The sequence below is a fragment of the Hermetia illucens genome, chromosome 3 (genome assembly GCF_905115235.1).
Source record: "Hermetia illucens chromosome 3, iHerIll2.2.curated.20191125, whole genome shotgun sequence".
Lineage (NCBI taxonomy): Eukaryota > Metazoa > Arthropoda > Insecta > Diptera > Stratiomyidae > Hermetia > Hermetia illucens.
In genome coordinates, this window is record NC_051851.1 from 51,154,692 (window position 1) to 51,174,541 (window position 19,850).

The 19,850-nt window shown below is 37.2% G+C and overlaps 1 protein-coding gene across 1 annotated transcript in view; it reads left to right on the forward strand.

Annotated features, from left to right (window-relative positions):
- The window catches only part of LOC119651209 (zinc finger protein 1), an 80,908-nt gene extending 67,284 nt beyond the window's left edge, over positions 1-13,624 (forward strand). Inside the window, exons 3-4 of the mRNA XM_038054658.1 lie at positions 2,428-4,543; positions 7,482-13,624. Of these exons, the coding sequence (XP_037910586.1) occupies positions 2,428-4,543; positions 7,482-7,675 (2,310 nt within the window). The 3' untranslated portion in view covers positions 7,676-13,624. The remainder of the gene's footprint in view (positions 1-2,427; positions 4,544-7,481) is intronic.
- Positions 13,625-19,850: the final 6,226 nt, after the last annotated feature.

Genomic DNA, 19,850 nt, shown 5'->3' on the forward strand with positions numbered 1-19,850 from the left:
TAATCTTTAGTAATTGACAGAAAAAACCCCTGTAAATTCACCCTAGAATCACGAAAGCAATGTAATTTGGTGAAAATTGCACTATTACTAACAAAGTTATACTAGGTCAAAACTGTTGCTTCTGTTCATATTCAAGACTTCGAATGTCAATACCACTTGAAAGTGGATATTTTGACATAATATATGCGTATATTACGTGCTACATACAAATGGGACAAATGCACACTCAAATCTCTTTATAAAAGAAATACACAAAACCTTTCATACCTGAAGCGTCTATCTTCCGGTTTCCCGACTTGTTTTAATTTTTTTCACTTTCGCTCAAATGACTGTCAAAGAAATATATGTATGTCTGCTTTTATGCCCGTCTGTCTGTCTGTTCTTCACATTTTTCAGAAGCGAAACGGAATTTGGTGGAAAAGAAAAAAGGAATTCACACGCATGCAGTGACTGATATTGTTCTATTATATATTGAGCATAAGAGGGAACCCCATATTTGCATATATAAAGGGGTGTAAAATTTAAAAAAAATCCACAAAACCTTCTGTATCTGAAGCGCCAACCTTCAAGTTTCTGACTTTTTTCCATTTCAATATAAAATTCTCGTTACTATAATCGCTAGAGGAGATTAGATCACTGTCAACTTACAGCATTCCTTGCCACTTTGTCACATGATGCTGGAAGCCATCTTTAAAAAAAAATTGAATCACCCACTCCTTGCAAAATTGACTCATTCCGCACCTATATAACCCAAATGAATACATTTAAATGAAATCAAATTGAACTGAATGATATCATCTCCATGTACAGCAGAAGACGAGAGCAGCAGGCTTGAGACGACCCTCTTTTGTAGCCAAGCCACATGTTTGTCTAATAAACGGCCGAATTGAGTATGAAAACAATGTCTACACAAAACGAATCAATTAATTAATTCATCCTTGACTGCTTGATTTCCAAGTTTAATCGCCAAGCGGCCGAATAGGACAAAATAGTGAAAGTGATGCTGTGCTAACCGCGTCCACACTTTGCACACTTAAATCTCTTTCCTCTCGTACTTCTGATTGTGCTGTCCTCATTTGAATTGTTCGTTGCATCAATTATAGGTTGATTACGATTATATAGTTACGGCGCCATCTTACGGAGAACAGATATGTACTTTCCGCGAATTAGCTTGAATGAAAAACAATTTTTGAACTTATAGTACATTTTCATGAAAGACGTAGAGTTCGTTTTCATTTTCATTTTTCTGCATTTGAGGTGGACACGAGAAAAAAATTCCACTTGTATTGGCAATTGGCCAAATAAATTCGCGCGTCACATCAAAATTTTCGTATTTTCACTTCCGTTCAGTTTAGTTTTGAGAAGCAACCAGCAGCCAAATAAACAAAATATGTACGTACAATAAAAAAAAAAAACATGAATATATAATATATTGTGTTTTTAATGGAGGAAATAAAAATGACATAAATTTAGAAAAAAGGTGAAATTTAAGAATATTCTAGGAAGCGCTGGCATTGCATAGGTATACCTTTGCGGTTTTTGGTGCGAGTTGGCGTAAATTTGGGCGAATTATTTGAGAACCAACTGCGGATGTTGTTCTTGGTTGTTTTATTTGATTTCATTCCAATTTGAGCTCAACATGCTAACAGCAATAAAATGCTGCATCAATTCCTCTTTTAATATATCGATTGCCAGCAACGGAGGCAAATTAAAGCGGAAGAACCAATATCAGCTGCTGTTTAAATTTCACATAAAGACGGCTGGAAATTGAAAGGATTATACCGTCATCCTTCAATAATAAACCGAACAAGATCCTTGCGATAATTCCATTCCTATTTATCAAAATGCAAACTGTTATGTTTCCTCCATTCAACCCACAATGGCCCTCACACGTAACCGATCTACGTCTAAAATAAATGATTGTGTAGTAAACAAGTTGAGTGAAACTTCCACAATGAATGATAAGTGATTTGCTAATCAAAAACACATTGTTCACGTAAATATGTGTTTTATGAAAAACATTTGCGCGTGTTATTATCACGAACGCCCCACATATTCATGGTGGACAGGGGAATAAATCTAGTATTGTTAGGAACGCTGCACAAATGTATATGTGCATATCTATAAATATTTAAATAATATATCTAGAGGGTGAGCTTGATGAATGCTTGTGGAAACTGCAACTATTATTCGGCAACGTTTAATTATGTTACAGCCTATTTACACAATATATCAACCAAACTGATTGCGCTCCGTTGTCCACTTGAAATGACTCAATATTTTCGTCCTCCAAATCTGACGATGAAATCATTGACAGCTTGGAGAAGAAATCTTACTCACAAGACATCTTGGTTTTCTTTATTTTTCCCCAAAAAATTGTTTCAAACACGCTAATCAAAAAATTCTTTACTCTTAATCTCATTTCAGAGTTGCAAAGTATGTCACAAAACGTTCGCCAATGTATATCGCTTACAACGACACATGATTAGTCACGACGAATCCGCCTTATTGCGTAAATTTAAATGTACAGAATGTGATAAGGCGTTCAAATTCAAGCATCACCTAAAAGAGCATGTACGAATACATTCGGGTGAAAAACCATTCGCTTGTGATAACTGTGGCAAGCGATTCTCGCATTCCGGTTCCTATTCCAGTCATATGACATCGAAAAAATGCATTAGTATGGGTCTGAAGTTGAACAACAATCGTTCCGTACTGAAATTAAAACTAGAAAACTCAAACAATGGTCCACTAGCAATAGGACTAACCAGTCCAAATTCAAAGAGGCCTACCATGCCGCCCAATCCAATGTCGTATTTCCCAGCAGGATTGCCGAATGTGGGACTGAGTAGTAATTCGACGCCGAGTGCGAATAACAATGCATTCTATCCAATGCTTCCAAAGTATAATAATTACGATGCAGCTGCTGTGAACGCCGCGCTTTTAGCATCACTACAAAATCCTTTCTATGGAATGGGTTTGGACCCAAGAATACACCCTTACAGTATACATCGTCTCCTTGAACTAACAGCGGCGGGTGGAACACGGCTTCAAGCCAATCCTGAAGACATGATTGAAGAAGTCACCGAAGATGTAGTTGATGACCAAAAACTCGTTATGGACCTGGAAGACCAGGAAGATAAAGATGACAGTAAGACGGAAAAATCTGACCGAAACTCACCTCCAGTGGAGCACAGTAATGAAAGAACATCACCAGATAAAGAAAGCCAAAGTAACGAAGATCAGCCATTGGAATCGCCAAAAGAAGAAGTTGAACATGACCCCATTCAACTCAAAAAAGAGCCTTTTGAAAATGGAGACGATGATGAACAACACGAGGGAGATATTAGTCCACAATCAAATCGAGAATCACCTGAGATAAAAGTGGAAGAATCCTCCGAAGAAATCCTGCAATGTGGTCGTTGTCACAAGCGATTCAACCATCAAACTGAGTTAGTTCAGCACGAGAAGGTTCTCTGTAGTATGCAAGATCATAGAGAGCTTGAAAAATATGCAGAACCTCGTAAGCACGACACACAAACGTCCGAGCCGGAGTCAGCGAATTCTACATTTGTGCAATCGGGCAGTGAGGAAGATGTTGAAGACCGCGAATCAAAAACCGGAAGTGAAGGCGAACGAAAAGTTCGCGTTCGCACCGCAATAACTGAAGAACAGCAAACTGTTCTCAAAGAACATTATGCAATCAATTCCCGCCCAAGTCGTGATGAATTCCGAATGATTGCCATTCGTTTGGGTCTCGACCCTCGCGTTGTGCAAGTTTGGTTTCAGAACAATCGATCTCGAGAACGAAAACTGAACAGTTATAAAACTTTCACATCGCCAACCGTTGGAAATTCGATCTCACCTGCCTACAGTCCGTCATCCGTACCAATAACGACATCAAGCTCGCTTCCGAATCTTACTCCTGCAACAAATTGTGAAGAACAGCCATTGGATTTATCCGTTAAAAAGGACGCAACCGACGCACCCTCGAATTCACCGCGCTATGGAGTTGTACCTCTACAGACAGAAGCTATCACATCTGAGGCAATAAACTTAAGTTGCAAATCATCACGTAGTCCAATTCCATTTAATTCACTTCGATATTATGGCGGTTCAATGTCTTCATCTTTACGACCCGGCAGTGATATGTCCTCCCTCATAAGACAAACACCATCGCCTAGTGAAGCTATTCCGCCTCGTCATCCACCCCATCCCAACCCATACATGCTGGCTGGTCCACGAGGATTGGTTCCAATGGAGTGTCTTTTACAAATGACTCCAGAATATGCACGAAATCAATTGCTGGGTTTGAAACTTGGCGAACGAGGAACAAGCTTAAGTCCTGGTTCGGAGAAAAGATCATGGCGGGATGACGAGTCGAGAATCTCACATGACGATGAATATAATTTTCATGCGAGCAAACGAATCAAACTAGATACAAGTGCAAATTCAGATTTGGATTGCCCGTTTGTCTGCGATCAATGTGATAAGGCTTTTAGTAAGCAGAGTTCGTTAGCCCGGCATAAATATGAGCATTCAGGTGAGTTAATGTTTCAATTGTTATTTGGATAAGAATAGAAATAATTTATTCCTTTGTTTGCCACCTTGAATTCTTCATTTACCCCAATAGTGAACCAACTGCTATTAGGTCATTCGATCCGACTGATTCCAACTTGAGAACGAAATTACCTGTGATACTGGTCGCTCTAAACTTTGCGCTTCGCTAGCTTTTTCCTTTTTTTATTTCCCACCTACTTCAGGCATGAGCTGGTAGGCCTTCAATAGAGTTGCCCATGTTTGGTGGGTGCAATATCGACATATACGAATTGTGATATTTACCATATAATATTTTTTTCAGACAACACTATTATCCCTTTTGAAGCAGTTTCCTCGGGCAGCGATATATTAGCAAAGTTCCCACTTTTAGTAACAGCGTTGAAAATTACATTATTTTAGGTGCTCCACACAGAGACAAAATCACGTCATTTTAAGCAATGGGGAATGATGCCTTTCGAGGTCAAAAATTCCGTCCCACATGTCTGCATGTCTCAGTGTGCTAGTTCTGATGCATCAGGATCGTCTTCAGAAACCCATGATTTATCACATGTGATCACACCACTCAAAAGTTGTGGTCATTGACAATTCTATCAAGAAGATAAAAGCATGCTCTTTTTCTATTGTCCGCGTGGCAACGATTTCTATTAAGCGACGATTTAACCTCTGCAGACCGGCCGTACCTACGTTTTCATTGACTTTTAAAGTTGAAGTCCTCCCTGGGTTCATGAAAAGAAATATTCCTCCTATTTCTCCGAAATTTTGTATTTATTCGTCCAAATCGATTTCTTCTCCTTCAAAGTAATAACTTCCATGCAGTACACGCTTATGCCAGCGATTTTTCTAGTCTCCGCTGCGTACCAGATAGTCACTTACAGGTATAGCCTCCAGAGAGCGCGTCAATTCATGTTAGATCTCTTCAATTGACTTAAAATAATTTCCCCGAGGCGGCCTTTCAACTTTGGGAACAGCCAGAAGTCGCATGGAGCTAAATCAGGGCGAATATGGGGAACGATTTTTTGGGGAGGAACTCACGAATTTTTCGAAAAAAATTAGCGATTTCGGCACCAATCGAGACTTTACGCGGTTGAGACCCAAATTTTCTTTAAAAATTGTATTTAACGATCCTTTTGAAATGTCAACATCATCAGCAAGGTCTCCAATTGTTAACTGATTATTTACGAGCATCAATTTTCTTATTTCCTTGACATGGTCATCGTCAGTTGACGTCGATGGTCGACCGGGACGCGCTTTGTCTTCAACAATTTCTCGTCTGCCTTTGAAATATTTATACCACTTGTGCACGTTCCCTTTCGATATTGTCTGCTACCCGAAGTCCTTCTGCAACATCCTGAACGTTTGCAAACGATATCATTGACCCTGATCTGCGAAACTCAAGCCTTGCAGAAGAGAGGAAGGAGGTGGGTCTTCCCGAGCCCGGAGTTATCTTGGTAGTGGGAGCCTTTAACAAAATTATATCAAATATGCAATTTCGAGAGACTCATACGGTTTTCATTCTGGGCACGGGTTTTCCACTAGGGTCGTATCTTGGAAAAATATGCATCATCATCAAACTAGGCGAGAAAATATATTTCCTACCGGCTGGTGTCTGCTTAAATATCATTAGTAGTAATATACTACTATATTTCAGAAATCCCCCCTCTTTTTGGGAAGCGATCAAAGTCTGGTCTGACTCGTCTCTGTTTCTTAAAAACCACTGAAGCGATTAGTACGATTTCTTTGCCTTGTATTTAGCACGACTATACTAAAAGTTTTTGTAAACGCGAGTACAATTGTAATATGGTAACGCGGTCTTATTTGTATTTATTCTCTAGCTTTTTATCAGGTGTAGGAAAGAGACATTGCGTTTTTTGCATGTTCTTTAAAGTTATTCATAGGACAACAAAGGGCCATGGTAAATTCTCTGTTTTGTCCGGTGATCTTTTGCCGTCTTTCAGTGAGCTGCATTATTCCTCATTTGTGGAGGAGCGTAGATCAGGTGGGTATCCTGTGTGAGAGAGCACACCCCATCAAAGCTTCAGTAATTTTTGACGGATCACCAAAAAGTTTGTGGTATCCCATCCTCGCGATGGAATACAACTCTCTTACGATTAACGAGCTCCAGGCGCTTCTGGATAAGAAATTCGTTCCAACTGCCCAATTGCTGACAATATTCTTGGTTGGAGCTCATAAAACACCAAATATTTTCAATCCCATAATACGCATTTTATTCATTTGATGAAGCTCTGCTTTTGAAGTTATTTGACGCTGATCTTCACGACGGAATCAAGATCATTTGCTTTGCACATTCTTATAAAGGATCAACTTCTGATTATCCAGTTATCATCCTTTCTTCTTGGTGTTTTAACAGCATATTTCAGGGCCGTCAAATGATTTTTTTTTTTTTTTGAGTTTATGATGAGCCCAAATATCAACCGCGTTTGCATATCCAAGTTCCTTTAGGTACAAGTAAACTTGATGAACTTTTATTGGTTTGAGTTAGAAAGTGGTTAGTTAGCCAAGGTTTTAATTAAGATTAAACTGGTTCAGAAGATTATCCTTTCTTGGCTAAAATGTGGTGAAAAAGTAAATTCCGTATTTCGGGAACCGACTGTTCACTTCTTCAGTGTTTTCACTGTCCCTGTTAGTGTAGAATAAGAAATAACGCAATAGCTACCAAAGAACACAAATATCCTCACCATCTACGCACAATCCTTCCTATTTGATAGAGCCGCAAAGTATCTATATGAGTATCAATTCCGGCGTTTTAATAAACTCAATTACCTCTTCACCAGAGAAGTTCCTTGGTTGGTTACGAACCAAAAATGTACCCAAGATCATGGAAATTATATTATGGATAAATACGAAAATTGTACAATGATTAGTTATCAGAAAAACTAAAATGATTTTCCTTTGAATTTCAGGTCAGCGTCCATATAAATGTGAAGAATGTCCGAAAGCATTTAAACACAAACATCACTTAACCGAACATAAACGTCTGCATAGCGGGGAAAAACCATTCCAATGTACAAAATGCCTAAAGCGTTTCTCACATTCAGGATCATACAGTCAACACATGAATCACAGATACTCATACTGCAAACCATACAGAGAGTAGGTAAGCGGAACGTCTGCCTTGCTACAACAATACGGATTTCGAAAATTCAATAATTTCGGATCAGCTATGATGTGGCAGGCAGATCGGCTTTTTTAAAAAGGCAATAAACCATTAGCGGAACTTTGGGGAAATATACAGAGACAAATACCACATTCATAAGATACCATCAGCGTCAATTGCAATAAAACGTACCATAATTTCTTCTGTATGGATTGATTACAGGCACAAGGACACTAAACGCGGGAGTGTTTAGTTTCCATGTGCCTTTAATCCGTTACGATAGGTCTATATGTATAAAAGAAACCTATAGTAATCTCTCAACGTTCAAAAACATAGTAAATCATGAAAAAGGAATTCTACCATAAGTTTTCTAAGTAAGTTTGGTCTACATTACACTAAATTGTAAAATATGTACTTAAAGACAAGAATAAACCAAAAATTAAACTGTAATTTCGTTTCTCCACTCGAAATGGTAGATGTAAAATAGAAATTCGAAATTCAATAAAATCTGGTCTCGAAAACGAACTTTTTTCAATTTCATTCCTTAAAAAATTGACTCTCAAATATTGTTTTCTATAAGATATTATTATATATAAAACGAGCCAAACATTTGTTATAAATTGTTTTTAAGCGTAACCATAGGCTTTCGTGGAATATTTTTTAATAATTAAAATAAGTATACTTTTCCTTATTTCTATACATGCGCATATGTTACATAACAATGGCTTAAAATTAGTTTTTAACTCTTATATAGATTTTTAATCGAAAATTCTGTGGATTCTCGAGTGGCCATTTGAATTTAGCCTAGTTTTAGCTTCTTTTAATTTTAAGCGACCAACGAACAAGCGACATCACATATAAAATCTTTTTATATAGAATATATTTTAAAGCTGCTTTAAGCAATAGAATCTCGATTAAAAAATGAGAGAAGTGAAATATCGGCGGATTCAATTACATATTATCAATTTCTCTCTTATTTCAATTTTAATTTTTACGAAATATCGCAATCTTCCATAAAGATTTATTTAGGAGTCAGTTGAACTCAAACTGAAATTTCGACGTGTTTTGAGTTTGGGGAGTACCAACTAAATACTCAACGCAAAGTGAATTTATTTTAACGCAACATATAAACGCCAGTCGATCAATTTGGTTCGATTCTTGCCTTGAATTTTTTTTTTTTCTTTTTGTTTTCAGATTTTATTTTTTTAATTTGCAATATTAAAATATGTACAGATTTTTGTTATTAAAACAGGCAAAGTTTATTTACCTTTTTAGTTATATTTGTTTAAATATTATATGCAACGAATCTCGCACTGATAAGCAGAATACATACATATATGATCAAATAAATTATGTCGTTATGTAGATTATTTTTTATCATTATAGTTTTTTATAAATGTATACAAAATTATTATTACTTATGTAATTATATTTTTATGACCAAAAATGTGCCGAAAGTATGTTGTTATCCATATAACAGACGGACAATTTTTTTGTGTAAAACATTAAAGTGCCAAATATAATATTATTGATTACAATTATTGAAAATAATATTTTTTCTTTGCCATTCAATGTGCAAATTGTTGCTCCTTTTATTTAAAGTTGCTCCTAAATACCGTGGATAGAATTCCCTTTCCCAGATACCAAAATAGCTTCCCAATCTGCGTCGCTCTTATAACAAGCTAATTTTCTTCCGAAACTAGGTTGAATAATTTGCGTACTTCAAGCAACAGAAGGGTTCATTTTCTCAATATATTTTTTTAAAATAGAACATTCAAAAGAGCAGGTTCAACTCCAGACGTTTTTCTAAATATTTTGTAAGTTAGACGGACAATAGTTCTCGCTGCACATACCTAGTGATCAGTTTCAACCCAATCCACAATATTCATTCAAATAATGATTAACTTTTTCCACTCGTTCAATGTATTTTATCACAGCAAAAGTATGCCAGAAAAATATTCAAACAATGAAAAGTAAGTAGAAAAAATCAATAATTTTATTTACACTTGATCCACTCACTTTACATGTTTTACACATACCACAACTGCTACTTCCAAACAAACAATAATGTAATCCAAAATATGCTAAAAATTATATTCAATTGAATGCTAATACAAAATATCATTCAAATACGATTAAGTCAGGCTGGGTGTTGACGCAATCTTATTTAGTTTTCGTGTTGAGAGTTTTATTGGCTTTCATATCATATATTATCCTAACAAATTGCTAACAATTAAATAACTTCATGGGGTTTTTATTTATCATTATTTTTATTGGGTACCTTTTTAGATATTTTTATTTTTAAAATGGTTAAAGAAGCCAAAACCAAATTGTACGAACATCAGGTTGAAGCACTAACATTATTTTTTTGAGGTTATCAGCCAAAAGACAATGATAGACCAGACGTTATTGAACAACCAATACAGAAGAAATAAAATCACTAAACATTTGAATTTACAAAATGTTATTATTCGTTTTAAGATATGAATGAAAACGACCAGCAAGAAATTAAAATAAAAACAAAATATATGAAACTAATAAGAAATCGTGACCGAAGAACCTTCAATTTAATTTTGGCTAGATTTTATCCTCTAAAATCAATGGGTATCACTACTAATGATGATCTAAACGGGAAGGGTAAAAACAGCATTAACAAAAATTTACTAACTTCTAAATAATAGCGAAAGAAAATCTAACTCCTCTGTAAATACTAAATTCAAAAAAGTTTGCCAACGAATGAAAGAATACAAAAAGCATGATTGTAATATAGATATCATTCGGATAATACCAATAAAGGTTTTTCATGGGTTGCGTAAAAAATAAACTAACCATTTATGGATACCATAAAAAAATCACTTTAAAAAAAAAAACAACTCCAAACTAAATTAGCTGTAATTTACATTGAAAATTTACTTAGATTCTAACCACAAAAAAAAACCTGAAAAAAATCCCAGCAGTTTAAGTCAAACGCAAATAATTTTTAGAGATAAAATCGTTTCTATGATAACATATGATGTAATTACTATGAAAAAAATGGTGCTGATTGGCTAGTCTGTAGTCATTGTGTGAGTGAATTGGGTTTATAATTTTCCTACTACCCACAACACTCCCACTACTATCAATCCAATCCAAAACAGGTTACGAGTTGATTGTAACAGGTATAGGCGGTGTTTCAATGATAAGATCACGTGTAGGTAGGTTGTTCGTTACTGATGACAACGCGATTCATTGTGGAGGGATACTTTCTAAAAAATGTGAACATGGCGTACAGATACAAAATGGTTTATATCTCCCGATTGCTCTGGACTTTTCTGCTTAGAAAATCTAACGAAAAGGAATTTAGACATATGAAGCTTTATTTGGATTGGAATTCACATTTGCTTTGCATTTCGGAAGTTATTTAATCATTCTTAATTTATTTAATCTTCTTAATCATTATTCTTTATCTTATTGTCAGTTCAGTAAATTTAACCATCAAATTTCTTTATATGTACATTCATCTCATTTTATCGTTTACTTACACATAAATGTGAATTTCTAAAAAGGTTTTTATTTATCCAAACATAAGCATTTCATTCGCTTCATGCAGAATCTAAGAGGTTCATTTTCTTGGTATTGAGTTTTCTTTCATGATTAAAATTCGTTATTCTTAACTAGATTTCAGCTCCTAACATGATAAGCCCATGCACTCTGCACAATAGCCTTTAGCCAATTAAGTACTACTACAGTGTCCTTTTGATAAGTTTAATGATTAGATTTTTAATAAGAGAAAAACCTAACCAACAATTAAGCAAATGAGTGAACAATTTTTCCTGCTAATTTAGGGTTGAAATTTAAAAAATATATTTGATGTTATTCACTATTGTTATCGACATTCGAGGTATAATATTGAACATTACTATTATTGAGACTAAAAATGCTGAGTTGATGTCATAGGGAAGCAAATGTTCAACAGCCATTAAATACTATTATGTAAAATATTCACTTTCAGACAAATTCACATACGCTGAAACAGAAACTACAGTAAGATTCGAAAATTGATTTCAAAGCTTAGGACAATTATACATTAAATGAGGAACATTGAATTTTTACGTGAAATAAATGCATAAGTTCTAATAAGGGTAGAAACCAATTAAAAAATAATAAAAACTAAAAAAAGCATAAATATACGAAGTCTCTTATGACTAACAACCAATAAACAGCTTAAAATATATGTAAATTGAAATGTATAGAAAAAAATAACGAAAACTATTAAATTAAAAATGGAGACCTAATAATAGACGTTTAAATCCTCTTTGGAGACTAGAATCAAAATGACAATAAAAATTCGACTAATTTAATTTTGAGCGGAGTTAAAATATAAAATTTACATTAAAATAAATCTAAAGAACGCATTGACACTTTCGACCGAAGATCGTTTCAAAACTAAAGTACAATTTTTATATTAAACTTGAATATGATCAAATTTAGTTAGAATGTATTCAAATCTATTGACTCTTATTATATATTCAATTGTTTGTCTGATCTCCATTAAAATACTAAACTTATAAAAATAAAATAAAACCAATGCAACGAATTTGCCTCTGACCAATTTCATTTAGAACTAATAAATTAAATTGACACATTCCCTTCAATTTCGCTTCCTGACGCACTACAACCACCACCACCTGAACCAAAGAACAAAAAACTAAAAGGTTTCTCAAACAACGAATACTATCATCTATCCCTTTTTCACATCTATATACTCAACTTACTTTTATCTATTTGTCCGCCATCCATTCTATAAATGTGCATCAATTTTGTTTTCCAAAAAAATATATATATTTTAAGTTTATTTAATTTAAAAACAAAAATAAAGATATTCCTTAAAATAAGATTTTGTAAATTGAACATTACGACAAATTTATAATAATCTATGAAATGTTTATGTAAATTTAAATATAGACGAAAGGCTAGAAATTCCAAAGACAGTTGTACCATATACTAAATTTTACAATTACGAACCTATTCTAACTATAAATAAAATAGAAAGGTGTTACCTAAAGCTAAACAACAAGCTAATAAGTTGAGTTTATTTCTAATAATAATATAATAGTTAATTGAAAATTAAATAGGATGATAAACGTGAAAAGTATAATAAGGCCTTATACATTAATAAAGAAAAGTAAGAAACAAAAATCGTTCAAAATATAGTTTTCCTTTTCACTAAGTTCAAAAAGTCAAATAAAAGAAGCAAAAACGAATTCAATTCTTTAAGTGATCGTACGTATGATTACCGATTTTTTATGTAAATATTATAGAACGAAAACATTCAAGAACGCACAGGTTTTCACTGCAAATTCAATAACGCAATAATAGTGCGAGCAAAAACTTCTTTTAGTTATCAAATTGTTTTGATAACCACGAAATTATATTTTAAAATGCTGCCGTGATGAAACATGTTTATAACATGTTGAAATAAATTAATACTTTGATTTACACATGGCAACAGGAAGTTGTTATCTACGTTTTCTTCTTTTCCAATTGTATTACTTGTGTTGTATTATATTAGTTCAACACACATACACAAATACAATGCGTTCCCGATATTTTCCAGTCCACACAAATCGTGTAAAACTGAACGAGTATATGCAAAGGAAGAATTGTAGCACACAAATATACATTTTCGGTGCGAATAAACAAATGTGTTTGACAATTTTTTTCTACATACATAAATCTATTTTATAGGTATTGAAAGAACGATAAAAATATGTGAATATAAAAATTAAATATATATATATATATAAAAAATATTAAATGTAATATTCAGAAGAGAGTGAAGGAACAAGGAAAAAATACAATAAATTAATAAGTCCAAGAAATGTTATATATACATGTATTTTATTCGAAAAACAATGTCTTAATAAATTTACAAAAATTATAAATAAATAATGAGAACGAAAAATTGAATTATGATGTTTTAATTTTTTCCAACGTTGGAAGGTGCAAATCTTCCAAAAATATTACAGACCTCCTGTTCTGAATTTTTCCCAGATTTTCATTGACTGAACCGACCGATTTCCTCGCCTATGTCCTCACAAAACTGTCATCAGATATTAATTCACAGAGAAATCAGCTTTTATTGAATTTTCTCCACGTGTTGCCACTCACCTTTTAGTATCTACTTTTCTAAGCATTAAGTGTTTGTATGGTAAGCCCGCGACCATTTAAACCCCTCCAGATAATAGCGGCATGCTGGCGTAGCTTTATAATTCACTTCTCACTCAGATTAATTGCCTGGTGCTGAAACCAAACATATTGGGGCCCCCTTCAAATTCGCAGCTTAGACAGTTTAGAAAATTATAGTAATAATAGGAATATCCATCTGCTAGTCAAAAACTGCTCTCATATCTCTTGCTATTCTTTTTGATACACTCGGTACTCTGTCTTCTATGTTATGCCGCTTTTATAGAGTCTCTGCATTTGCATTGGTTGACATAGCTTGCCTCTCCGGACGTTATTCCGCACAATCCGATAGCTGCCTACCTTTTGTTTACTACCAATTTGATTCAGTAGTTTATAGGCCCAGATTAGAATAGACTCATTTATTCTTCTGTTTTATTTCTAACACATCCGCTCCAGTCGGGCGTGTTGTAGGGTTTACCCATCACCCAACCACCTCGATGTGTCCAGGCGCGGGACCACTTCCTAAGGCCTTCATGCTGCTAGTCTTTCAGTTTTCCCCTTTTTGGGCCGAAGCAAATTTTCGATATTTGTGGGGCAACTATATGCCAGTTCCCCTTTGGGCTTAACGTCTCCACAATTACACACTTAAAGCTCTCGTTCTTGTTCAGCGCTTAAGATTATTCTTTCACTCGCAAATATCAAACAATGAAACATCATATTCGGCTCTGTATCTTCTGGTAAGCTAACAGAACGATTTGAGGAATCAGCCAATTCAAAATAGTGTAGATACTGCCTATAGTAACCAGCGTGTTCTGTACAGAACTAGGTAATGTCATAGTTGGTCTCCCCATATTTGCGCTCAAACCATTTCCTAGTATTAAGGATGGACTTAAGTGCAATCAAGCGCGCCACCATAACCACTGACCTATCTGATGCGGATGCTTTTTGCCAAACATACTCTAAGTGGGCTCTAACGCTAAGTTTGGTGTCAATAATCACCCTCAGCAAGCCTGACGAGAGGAAGAGCAATTCCTCCCAGCCCGCCCCGGTATTTGACAACCAACTTAAAGAAACTATATGTTCATTGATCTCCAATTTGATAGTGTTTTTCTTTATTTAGTTCGTTCTCAAGGGGGGATAATGCCTCGTCGCCAGCCGTCAGGCATCAATTCGCTGTCCCACACCTTGAGTATAAGTTCATGGACCGCTTGGTGTAATTGGTTGCCCTAATATTTAACCAATTCGGCTGTAATATTATCGGCTCCGTGCGACTTATGATTTTTAAGCTAATGAATGGCACGGACTGTTCCTTCTATACTTGGTGGTGGCATTATTTGTCCATTATCTTCAGTTGACGAGACCTCTAACCGATGTTCTGTTGTTGAGCAGTCGCTTGGAAATTAGATTTCCCTCTTTTGCTCGACAGAATGAGCATTGCGACATCTTCCTGCTGACTTGTTGGTAAAACTTTCACACCTAGTGAGGTTGCTCTCTGTACTTTTCTAGTTCATGGAGTGTCGGTTCTCCCAGGCTTCTTTTTTCCGTCTATGAAGTCGCTTCTCCGCTTGCCGGAGTTCATGATAAATTTCAGAATGTAACATTACTCGGTATGCGACATTTTTCCGTTCCTTTGCTAATTTACATTCATCGTCGGACCAGCTGTTCCGACTTTTTTTGCCACTGGGGCCAAGTAGGTTTGTGGTCGTATCAATGATAACGTTTTTCAGGTGATTGTGAAGATCATTCGTTAATGCTTCATGTCCAAGACCTCTGTTTACTGCGATTATTGCGTCATCTATTTCCCTTTTATAGGTGTTGCGGAGGGATTTGTTATGGATGGCTTCAGTGTTAACTCTCATCTGATTGTCAGAGGGGATTCTGGGTGATGTTGTTGTTCGAGCTCGGAGCACCATGCCAACGAGATAGTGATCTCTCGAGGCGTTCGATCTACTCGTGGTCAATTTGGTTGAAAGTGGTCCCGTCTGGGGAGACCCATGTTTGTTTGTGGACCGCTTTCCGCGCAAACCAGGTACTTCCACCAACCATTAGCGATACTGCTAACTGAATAATCCGCAGTCCGTTATCATTGGTGTGTCGACTATAGGAGCCAACGTATCGCCTATTTGACTGTTAAAATCCCCAAATATGATTTTGATATCATACTTGGGACAGGCTTCGATGGTTCATTCTACTGCCTCGTAGAAGGTATCCTTCACCAAGTCTGCAGTTTCCTCTGTAGGGGCATGAATATAAACCTCATATTTTTGAATTTGCATAGGGAGTGCTGAGTGCATAGCCATTCGCTTATGTTTTCAAAGCCGATAACAACAGGTTTAAATTTTTGGTTGGCTAAGAAACCTATTCCATATAAAATATGGTGTAGTGGCTTCAGCTTCAGGGTATCGGCTAGCTGCTTGGCAGTTCCTGCTCTACACTGGGAATGCACGTTCCATGAGAAAATGCCCAAATCGTTATTCCATTTTTGTTGCCGGGTTCATCTTTGTGCCATCAATCCAGTTTAAGGCTCCTTTTGTGGCTTCGTAACAGATTGTTTTCCATGTAGGGTTGTCAGCCCTACCCAAGCCCCAACCTGGAAGACCAGTTGGTACATTTTATCCTGTTTATAGGCAGAGACTCGTTCATGTTGGTTCAGCAGGCGTATCCCAGGTTTTATGCTCCATCGTGAGTACTAATCCACGTTTCTCCCTGAAACCTATACTACCCTTTGAACACCTTTAAAATATTACTCTCCACGAAAATTACATTACATCGTCCACCCCGCAACAGCCCCCATAACACTTCCCACAGTGTTTTTCGGTTCTAATTTTGTGTAAGGCTTTTTCTACGCTTTCAAGGGCACACGGTGTGGGTATTGTGGTATTTGTGAAAGTGAAGATGGATGCCAATATATGCATCGAAATATACAAAGCTCCTGGTTTCCCGTCTTATTTGATTTTTTAATGTCATTATTAATATTTTTAGCTCAGTCCGGATTTCAATTTTGCCTACGAAAATAGAGTTTTTTTTTTGTTATTTGTTCTTTTTCAGGGGTTTTGTTTTATCCTTTTTCATTACGTTACACTCTTGTAAAAAAAACACATAAAATTCCTTTTACCTCCTTTCTGGACATTAATATGTTTCGTACAATGGTGTCCGGATTTAAATTTTGCTCACTATATCTGTACACGGCACATAATGAAAGGAACTGGGCGAGCCGGTACAGAAGAAATCCGAGTCAAAGCTGAAAATTATACATATGTGAGATGAACATTATCCGGGCGCCATATTATCCGTTTTTGTTTCATTGAAATATCTATTTACCTATCGCAGTGGGTCGCTTCGCTTTATGTTGTTATGACATGATGAACTCCATTCACAGAAACCGCTGATTCGATTTGACGGACATTTTCGCCTAAATTTTATTATTCACAAAACATAATATTGCCAAATATTAAGTTCTTTTCGGTCCCTGTTGATAGTACCTATTTAACTAAAAAAGTGCTGAAAAATGAGCAAAAGTACTGAGCTATTGATAAGCTTCAAAAAGACTACATTTAGTCCTTTTAGTCCTAAAAAGTCACCAGTGTCTATACCGGACCATGCCGCAAACTCGCCATATCCTATAATTCGCCTTGCCTAAGCTGCGGAGAAGAAGGAGAAACCTTCAGGCCCTTCCTTTGCAATTGCCCAGCCCTAGCTAGAGTCAGGCTACGGATACTAGGTAAACCACTCTTTGAGGATCTCAGAGAGATCTCTAGCTGCAGAGCAATGTTGATCCACGCTAATTAAAAAAATACGCGTGTCTCTTTTCAGAGAGAATGATTAATTAGTCTCTTACTTTCTGGGCGAGCGCAATGCTGACCACATTGCCTCCTAGTGTACCGTTACGGTCTTGAATGAAGTGCTCTAACACACTTCAAGGCCCTGATCCAACATGGATTGTTGCGCCAACGATTATTATTATTACTTTCAATTAAAGCAAATCCAATTCATGATAATAATCACGATCGTATGAAAAAAATCCAAACAAAATTATTCTTTTGAAAATATATATATATGATATATATATAGAAATATTGTATGGATAGCTGAGTGTACGAAAGGTCGCGTTTCAAAAATAGGATTTGTATCGTGATTTGACTTTGGATACCAGCGACCCAGCTGTGGAGTAGGGTAGGTAAATATCAGTGGCCGCTCCGAGGAGCCCAATTAGCGCTTTGGTGCACCGTTTCGATGCCACAAACTCCTAAGACCGTGACTGTTGTTATGGGAGCAGGGAGCCAGAGTCCAGCACGTAGCATTCACGAGAAAAATCAGCTCTCCCTGCCCGCAGCCTGACTCTAGCCAGAGCTGGGCAATCGCAGAGAAAGTGCATGAGGGTTTCCCTACAATGCGAATTGTAGTCCGCGGCTGCTAGGCAGTGCGAGTACACTCGGTCCCCGACAGCCGCCAGCGGAATACCGACTGTATTCACCGAAGGACTGACAAGAGCAGAACGTTGCGTGGCCAATCCGTCAACCCGCTCATTCCCCTCTATGTTCCTATGCCCGGGAACCCAAAGGAGAGTCACCTTGAGGGTGCCGCCCAGACGGTTCAGCGCGTCTCTGTACTGCCCCACCAGCGTGGAAGATGTCGTCGCTGAGTAAAAGGCATTGATGGCCGCTTGGTTGTCGGTCAGAAAGGCTATGTTGCGCTTGGGCTCGAATCTCGTTCCAGCCATCAACAGACTTCCAATATCGCCAGTACTTCCGCTTGGAATACACTAGCGAAACCTGGGAGACCATACGACTTGGATACAATGTGTGTATTCGAGAAAACCCCCGCGTCGACTCCACAGGCCAGCTTTGATCCGTCCGTAAAGAATACTATGTCATAATCTTGCAACACGCCGCCGGTCTTCCACTTTGCCAGCATCCGGACTCACGTAGTCTGACGGCACTGCACGCTGCAACATATTTAATGTGGAGGTCTAGGGGATGGATATGCAGGAGTACATTGAGAGCATCTGCCGGGCAGGACTGTAGAGCCCCAGTAGCACCTGCACACGCAGTTCTTTGAATCCAATTAAGCTTCATCCTATTGTATTTTTTCTTCAAAGCCTGCCACCATACAATAGAGCCGTATGTTAGTATCGGACGCACTACAGCCGTGTACATCCAGAGAACCATCCTCGACCGGAGACCCCATTTCTTTGCAAAAGTTCTCTTGTAGGCACGGAAGGCTATACAAGCCTTCTTAACCCTCAGTTCTATGTTCAATCTCCAATTTAGCTTTGGATCCAGGATTACACCCAGATACTTTACACTAGAGGAAAGAACCAATCTTTGTTCATTCAGCAGGGGTAAATGGAATTCAGATATTCCTGTCTTGGTGGTGAATAGAATCAGTTGCGTTTGGTTGGGTTTATGCTGAGTCCGCATTTTGCGGCCCACAGGCACAGCTTTCCCAACGCTCGTTCCATTATGCCGCTCATAATGGACAGAAACATTCCTGATACAAATATCACCAAGTCGTCGGCGTAAAATTTTGTTCATTACTATTAACCAGAGCACCGCTGAGATGGCGCTACCCTGGGGCGTGCCTCTGTTCACAGCTCTGGTCAAGTAGTTGCCTGCCAGACCCGACTGAATTCTTCTGGTACTTAGCATGGATATAATCCAATGCGTGACATACCCCTCCAATCCAATACCACTTAAATGTGGCTCCTGGTCCCGTCGCTGAAGGGCTTCGCAGTTCGTGGCCCGTCGGCTGACGGTTGCTGCGCAATTTCTTTCGGATGTTTCTTAGCGTCTGCGCTATTGCCCACTTTGCTCCGTTTCTTAACTTGCTCGACCTCGTCTTGAGATCGATTGCGTTTTAGAGCGATGGGCTTCGCCTTCTGCTCGTCAGCCAGGCGTTTGCTATTGTATTCGTCAACAATCACCTGGTATTTAGCGAGGTCTTTTTTATCCTGCTCGTCGACAATACCGGCCTCCTTATTCTTAGCAGTCTTGCGGCGGTGAATTCCAGA